We start from the raw sequence: 8,530 nt of genomic DNA, 5'->3' as shown, positions 1-8,530 counted from the left end.
AACAACTTTTAATGAGGCACAAACTTTGTGTTATGATAAAATTTGATGCAATACACCAGAAAAATTTCTTGTCAACTGTATTTAGTTTCATTTTTGACGCTTCAGGGGGTAAGAATGCCCATTTTATTGAATTTTTACATAATTTGAGCAATTTTCACTGCTTATCTCGCCTAAAATATCTTCGAAAATAGTTTTAACTTGATCTTTGTGTAATATATTACACAAGCAAAAAGATCTCTAAAATTTTGTAAACAATGAAGCAGAATATTTCATCTTTGTTATGGTATGTATTATATTTTACAGCTTTTTTAACAATATGAATAAATTAAAGTTAATTAAAAATAATTTTTTAGATTACATTACAATATTTTACATAGCATAAAATCCGAAGAAAATTGATATCTCGTTTATTGGTCCATTCCCACAATTCACGATGTGTCTGCGTAAACTTCCTAAAATAGAAGAATAAGAGTATGTATTTACTATAACGCCATTTTCTTCTGTGTTTTTCGTGCTTTGGCATATATTTTTACCATATTTTTGGCGGTACATATTTTTTCTAGGAGAACATCTAAAAATTTTTGTGCCCGTAAAGCCTTATAATTTTCTCAACATGTTCTTAACTTTTTGATCACCGTAGCCCTATGTTATTTCTTTTGTAGTTTGTTCTTATAAAAAAACGTTTCTCAAGATGAAGGGCGCAATTCAGTTGAGAAAAACAACATATTAAGTGGATATAACCATCAACTTTCTAAACATTTTTTTACTAAAATGAGGTTTCTGCGTGGTATCGAAAGTAAAGAATGGTACCCTGAGTATCAGAGGTTAAGTTTTCAAAGAAAATAGTAACCTCTGAAGACAAATAATAGAAATTTTATCGCGCATATGTCAATCTAATCACTGTAGAAAAAATCAAAGATGAAGAGCAAATATTACCATAGTAATACAGGGTGTCCCTAATAAAAGTATCGAGTTTGAACATGCGATTGAGTAGAAAGTTTTAAGTGTGTATTCACAAAATTGTATTTTAAGCTCTCCCTCTTTTTTCTTTGTCATTACGTAACAATAAAAACATACTCTGCCTGTTTACAAATGCAACGAAATTACGATCATGAGAAAAACGCAACAATTAAAACATGTTTGTAAAGAATCGTATGTAAAACTATGAAAATAATAAAAATGGAATGTATGGAACAATAAAAAAGTAAAACTAGGCAGCGGTAGAAATGCTAAAAAACATCAATCACAAAGAAACCCTAACTTTTAATTCCCGGAATAACTAATTTTTACTACCCCGAGAGAATTTGAATTTTTATTAATTTTGATTTTTAAAGACGTACATTTATGCAACAGGGGAATAGTAAAAAGGGCTATTGATTAATTTATACGTTGTAACTACCTTTTGTAATGAGCCTATGTGATGGAGAACGTTCTTATATTTTAGCGATAACACACACAAACTTTTTTACTCAATCGCATGTTCAAACTCGATACTTTTATTAGGGACACCTTGTATGTCTAGCAGACTGTATCAGTATGCAGTTTACTATTTACGAATTCCCCAGAAACCTCCAAGTGCAGTTGAAATGAGTTTATTTCGAAAGAGATCTTTTACATGATCCCCAAATGTATAACAGTAATTACTAAACTTTTAATTATGGAAATGTCACTTTAATTGAATCGAAATAATAGACAGACTTTATAGTTATGATTCTCTATCACTGACTCTTTTTACAAAGCATTGATGACTTTTTGTAAGTTGTGTTTTCAACGACGGGAATAAAAATATCGACTATGACGCTCATCCAAGATCTTGGATGGTCGTCATGGTTACTTTTGTCTTCGCTGATTGCGCGATGAATAGAATCTCGATTCGTCGGCACAGCGTAAATATATGATTTTGAGCTGTGCTTTTCACGGTAAAAGAATGGAATTTCGGCGCCAAGAAAGCTTCCGGCATGTTACCAAGGCTGCAACCGTCCTTAGTGAGCCCAAACAAATTGTCTAAAACCAGAGACCTCAAAAAATATTTTTTTGAATTGTTTTTATAGTAGGGGGAATTTTGTTCGATTTTTTGGAATCGCTTGACTGTTTTGTTAGAAGCACTTGTTATACATTTTTGGAAAGCTAAGGGGTAGGGGAATCGAAATTACTATGTTTCCAATTTTTTTTCGGACACTTTGGTGTGATTTTCGGACAAATATGACGGTCTCAGGCAAAAATCATAGGGTTAAAAATTAATGAAAATTTTAGCTCGAGAAAAAAAGACCTGTTGTATATTTTTGGAAAGCTCTCAAAAAATTAAGATTAGAGATATATTGCAAGTATAGTTGATTTCTGTACCTTACTCGAGATATATATTAACCCTTGAAAACCGTGTTTTTCAGCCAGAAACAGCTATTTTGTCCAGTTTTTGCGCTTTTTGAAGCTCAATATCTCGAGTTAGGTACTGAAATCACCTATACTTGCAATATATCTCTAATCCTAATTTTTTGAGAGCTTTCCAAAAATATACAACAGGTCTCCGTTTTCTGGAGCTAAAATTTTCATTAATTTTTAACCCTATGATTTTTGCCAGAGACCGTCATATTTGTCCGAAAATCACACCAAAGTGTCCGAAAAAAAATTGGAAACATAGTAATTTCGATTCCCCTACCCCTTAGCTTTCCAAAAATGTATAACAAGTGCTTCTAACAAAACAGTCGAGCGACTTTACAAAATGCCCTCTACTATTAGGACTGAAATCTCAAATAAACGGAATTTAGTCTATGAAAGGTACAGCGGTATAAAAGATAATGCAATGAGCTATCACTTTCACAAAATATCACCTTTTGATCAACAAGATCAAATCCAACAAGATCAAATCCAGACATCATCCGTGGACACACAGTCTGGCGAAAACCTGGTCAAATTTGATGATTTGCTGAGTGATAAATGATATTCCTCTTCACGTTCGTAGTATGACCGCTGGATGGTTCGACGTCTTATGGTGTATTGTTTCTTTATCTTCTTCACACGTTTGCAGATCTACAAAATATAAGATAGTAGAAGATTAATAGAAAAACCAAAGCCTAAGCGGGTGTCAACTGAAAAAAACTTCGCTGCAAATACTTGTTGAAACAACGTAAAACCAGGCATATGTCTGGAAATCAAGATATATCATTATTTTTTTTGCGACAAATTAAATCCACGCAACCTTAATATGAACTGGCAATTAGCTTGTCTTTGATCAACTTTTGCACACAAAAGTGAATTATTGAAAGGAGGTTGAGTTTGAGTCTATCAAAGAGTGATGCTCATATCTTTTAACCCTTTAAGTGTCACGGTGATTTTTTCAAAGTTTTTCATAGAAAATCGCTAGTTCGAACTTTAAAGGCTTATATCTCCGGATCTAGCTGCCAAAAATGAATGGAAACAACCATTTTGAGTCAAAAATTGCAAATTTTCAGCGTGACTTATGGAAAATCTGATTTAAAAAATCTCGCGTTGATTCAATTTCGCAAGTCAGCTATCTCACGCGATAAAGACGGAGAAATTTGATTTGATCTCCGTCTTTATCGCGTGAGATAGCTGACTTGCGAAATTGAATCAACGCGAGATTTTTTAAATCAGATTTTCCATAAGTCACGCTGAAAATTTGCAATTTTTGACTCAAAATGGTTGTTTCCATTCATTTTTGGCAGCTAGATCCGGAGATATAAGCCTTTAAAGTTCGAACTAGCGATTTTCTATGAAAAACTTTGAAAAAATCACCGTGACACTTAAAGGGTTAAAAGATATGAGCATCACTCTTTGATAGACTCAAACTCATTTGATCTTGTTGATTACATCTCACAAAGTTCGATCCGATTAAAGTATAAGGAACGAGAGGGATGACTTCATTTAGGTAGATCACCACAAAAAGTACAACAACCATATTCACCTTTAGAGCATTAGCGACAAATCCTTTGTACATGCCAGCATAAATGAAGACGTTGTATATGGAGTTTGACGTCTGAAGGATCTTCAGGATAGTATTGATGCGTAGTATGGCAAGCCTTAAGAAAGAAAAAAGACCAATAAAACAGTGATACTTGATATTGATGACGTAACGTTTTAAACGGAAGCACCAAAAAAGTATGGTTATTTGCCGCTAGTTTTATTGTTTACCGGAGACAAAAATGTTTAGCCTGCCAATCATAAACTTACCAAAATTCTAAATCGCTTCAAGTTTGATGGGGGGGATGAAACCATGACTATCCCTCTAACTTTCCACTGGGGACGATATTTTGGCCAAGTTTCCCAGTGGGAAGGTGTCCCACTGTGGTCTGTGCGAAAAGAGTGTCTCATAAACTGTAACAGTTTTCTTACAAAAATCTGATCTTATAAATTACAGAGAGGGGTTTGGATATTAATTCGTGTCAACCATAGGATTTTCATTATACTCTATTTTCAAAAACATTTTTTTTCAATATTGTTTGAATATTGATAGACCAAAGGATTAAAGGGATTGTAATGTCTCAGAACTGTTGTATGGCTTTTCTCCTATTCCAATCTAATCGCACCCATTTTTGATTTGGAAATTTCAATATAACACGGAATTTTGATGAAGGTTGAATTTCATTAAGCTCTCGAAGAAAATTAATGTAAGACCAGAATTATGTATCAAGATGTCCTTTGAATACCAGATAGTTTAATTCAAAATTGAAATAAAAAAACGGGGGGGGGGGAGAGTTGTAGCTTTTCAAAGTAACGAGGGGTGCCGCCCGGTTTTTAAAAATCAGAAATTTTAGGGCTTAAAATCGAGGAGAAAACCGAAATCTTGCAAATTTTGGGACCTTTTTTCCTAAAACTTATAAACTTATTAGGGTTAAATGTTGGAGTTTTTAAGGGGGGGGGGCTGAAATTGGATATTGTGATTTTTTAGACCCGTAGAGGGACTTCGAAGGTCTAAAAAGGCACTCTTAAGGGCGCCATATACCTGTAACCTCCATTCGCCTAAGTACCCCCCCGGATAGTTTCCTCGTGGGTTCTTGACTAAGCAGATAAAGGTAAAAAACTCCTACATAGTTAAAACATGCTTAAGGCTAAGGTGATGCTCTCATAATTTTTCAAACATAAATAAACTGCCTTTCATTTTTACTCAAGGAACAAAACTTTAGGATACAATATATACCAGGCCATTTTTTCCGCTGTAAAAGCACGAACGGTATTACAAATTCTTTTAAGGTTTTTTTAAGAAAAAAGAAAATGAATACTCACGAGTAGTCGATCCAATATTTTTCTGGCAACAAATACGAAATGACCAAGGACATTTGAAATAAATCTCTTGGCAATACCGTGATACCAAACACGACCATCATAACGGCCAACATCTTCATTGCCTTCCGTTTGCGTCGCGTCCGGACCTCCATGTGACTTGCAAGTTCCTTTGTCTCCGTATTATCAATACCCGATTTCCGTCTAAGTTTACATGTTACTAGCAATGTAGTGGATAGGAAAATACTCATAAAGGTGACAGTTCGTAATAAAGTTATAGTAATGGATGCGATTATGTAATACTCGTGTACAACCACGGCACATTCGCCGTCCCTGTTTATGTGCAACGTCGTGATGTAATGCGTCTCTGAGACGACGGCAAGAATTACAGTAACGAAAACGGTGAAATGTATTGTTTTTCTAGATATAGGGGGTTTAAATGGTGAGATGATAACACGACATCGTTCTATGGCCATGATCAGTAAAATGCCAATCGATACAGATGTGAAGATCCGTGTTGCGACTGGGAGCGTCTTACACCCAAATAAACCGAAATGCCATTGTAAATCACAAACCCAAACCCAGTATCCAAAAATAAATGGTACAAATATTGAAGCAAACAAATCGAAAGCTGCAAGATACATGATGAGTAAATTCAATGCGGATTGTTTCGATTTTCTGTTAAACATGGCCAACACAAGTATATTACCACATGTGCCAATAAACAGGATTAAAAAGTAGCAGAAAATCAAGCTAATGTTTGTAGTATCCCATTCGCATTTACGTTCCATGGTTATTGGAGTCGGTTCTAGTCTCTCGTGACCTACAATAGTTGTGTTATTTCCCAAGCTCATTAATGCGGTTTTCATGGTTTATCTCAGTTTCTGTAATCCTTATATTTCAGTTCTTAAGTACACCAAGCAAAAACCCCTTTTTTATATTTTTTCGTTTGCTGAATATATCTTAATGATGATTAAGTCAAGATTAAAGGTTTTTGTGTGTTGATATCACATTAAGTTTATTTTGTTCTTCTGCCAAAGGAATAAATGTTTGAAAATCTATATCCTTGTAGTAAAAGAAGAAAGACGTAGCCCACGATCAATAAAAACCAATCTGCTGTATTCTCTCGTATAGCTCTCGACTAAGAAAACAAGGATTTCCTCAAAATTATACGTGGTGAAAATTTCACCTACTTTCCCTCATGTAACGTTTCTCGTTTATCTACTTTTAGGTGATATTTTCTCTCTGTCTGTCTGTTTGATATTAACACCAATTATTTCATGAAATAGTTATATTGTCCTATCCGTAATTCGCGAAACCTTTTTTTTCTTGGGAAAATATTAATTCTTTTCTTTGATTACTTTTTAATAGAGTCTTTTACGTAGTCTTGAAGAACTTCTTTCTCTTTAGGTAAGATATAGCTTTGATGATCGATTCCAAAGCAATCCAGATACAACCCAGACTAAAAATCCTAGCTTGGAAACTAGAATCTGTTCCTTTCTCTTTAAGTGTGATCTAGCTTTCGTAAGGATCGATACTAAAACAATCCAGATACAACCCAGATGAAACGCAAAACTATCAATCCAATGGAAAATTACACGGAATGTGAGTAAAAGTACGAGATACTGAAAAACAAACTAATTACCAGCATCAAACCAAAGATGTTTAAAAAAGATATCTCAAAAATAAACTTTTACTTTCCACCATACGGATACTGCCTGTTCTTCTCTTTTTTTTAGCGAAACAATAAAAATACCGTTTTGTTCTCAATGTTAAGTAACAAAAGATCTATTCTCCAATTCATTCACCAATCTGAAAATGTTCACCGACTCTGATGCCCCCTCTATCCAATTGTTCTTTCGTTTTCAGTATTAGAGCCTTTTTCTTTTCTTCGGCGGAATCTAAAAAAAAAGAAAAAAGAAATATTATCAAGAAAAAGGACATCAAGAGAAAACAAGTCACGTTAAAATTTCCCATACTTAAAACCGATTTTACCTTACGTTCACAGCTCTGCCGGGAAAAACGGAACAGATACTGTACAAAACAAAATCCGCAAAAATCATATTTGAGAAAAATTAATAGAAGATGAAATTTCTTTGTTCATTCAATATACTGTATAAATTCGAATGAATACCCCGCTTATTTTAAACGCCCTCCCCCTAACAAACGCCCCTCCTAAAAAGAAAAAAAATAGCAAAAGCGTTTATTCGAATTAATTACAAAAAGGCTATAAATGTGGGTTTCAATTGGTATCAATCCCGTCAACTATTTTGCATAAGTACCCCCCCCCCCAGGTCACTCTCTTTTCGATGACATCAGCCGCCTGTCTAACCGTTGAAAGCGATTATTAACTTTTTTCAGTCGGTTTCCTGGAAAAATGATGCAAATGCGTTAGAACCAAAAAGATTCAAAATCGGCTAAATTTTCTCTACACTGTAAGGGTCCGATTTCAAAGACCTTATTTTGGGCCGTACGTACAGTCGTTTTTAAATCGAGTCCCCCCCCGGGCTCTATGGCAACGAGTGCGACTTTCAGTATACTTTACTAAGAAAAGCTGTGTCGTCAAGGTTTGATTTGACCTTTCATTCTAAAATGTTGATTATTTACGTCTCATCACTTTAAAAAGATTATTGTAAGTAATAAAGTTAGCAAAATAAAAATTATGAAGAAAAAAAGAAGTCGGCTAAGATTTCCAAGCAGACAGAATTAGAAATTTTTTTCCTTTTACAATCAAAAAAGAAGAGAGCCAATAAAAATTTATGAAATAAAATGATTCGCAACAAAATCTGCGAATTACTTTTTTTTTTGACAAAACTTTCAAGGGAAATGGACCCGACATTTTTAAAAGCGTTATAATTTTATCAAAAAGAAATGGAAAGGTCCTACATAAGTAGTACCCTATTAAGGAAAAACTCCATATACTCAAATTTTGAAAAGGTCGGTAATGGATGTATTTCAATCAAACAGTGTTTTTCTTGGATAAACTATAGGATATGAAAAACAGTACTTAGATAATATGTGGGATAAGCAAAACAAAAGATTGAAACTTTTCTCGAAATAAAAAAAAACATACATAGGGGAGGGGGCGTACGGGATATCGGTAGATCGGTTTGGCCTTTTTTATCAGTATATCGGTATTAGCGAAAAATATAAATCGGTAATCAGTATTTCAAAAGTATCTAGGCATCGGTAAAAGATACTTTCATGTCGGTATTTCGCGGTATTTCGGTCAACTATCGGTATCAACTATCACGTGAAATCATAAAAATCATGTTTTCATCATTGAATTTTT

General features: G+C 34.1%; 1 protein-coding gene across 2 annotated transcripts; it reads right to left on the bottom strand.

Annotated features, from left to right (window-relative positions):
* Positions 1-280: 280 nt before the first annotated feature.
* LOC136806552 (somatostatin receptor type 2-like) lies at positions 281-7,167 on the bottom strand. 2 transcript variants are annotated; one of them, XM_067063139.1, is made up of 4 exons: positions 5,242-6,110; positions 3,923-4,037; positions 2,829-3,027; positions 281-452 (listed from the first exon to the last, which is right to left on the bottom strand). In XM_067063139.1, exons 1-3 carry the CDS (start codon positions 6,105-6,107, stop codon positions 2,860-2,862), a joined length of 1,149 nt encoding a protein of 382 aa, XP_066919240.1. In that variant the 5' UTR covers positions 6,108-6,110; the 3' UTR covers positions 281-452; positions 2,829-2,859. The 2 variants fall into 2 exon arrangements, with proteins under 2 accessions (XP_066919240.1, XP_066919241.1); XM_067063140.1 differs by lacking the exon at positions 281-452 and having other exon boundaries at positions 2,733-3,027; positions 5,242-7,167.
* Positions 7,168-8,530: the final 1,363 nt, after the last annotated feature.

This window comes from Clytia hemisphaerica, unplaced genomic scaffold (assembly GCF_902728285.1).
Source record: "Clytia hemisphaerica strain Z4C2 unplaced genomic scaffold, Clytia hemisphaerica genome assembly, whole genome shotgun sequence".
Lineage (NCBI taxonomy): Eukaryota > Metazoa > Cnidaria > Hydrozoa > Leptothecata > Clytiidae > Clytia > Clytia hemisphaerica.
Note: the sequence above shows the minus strand (reverse complement) of the source record. Positions and strands in the feature narration are given on the sequence as shown.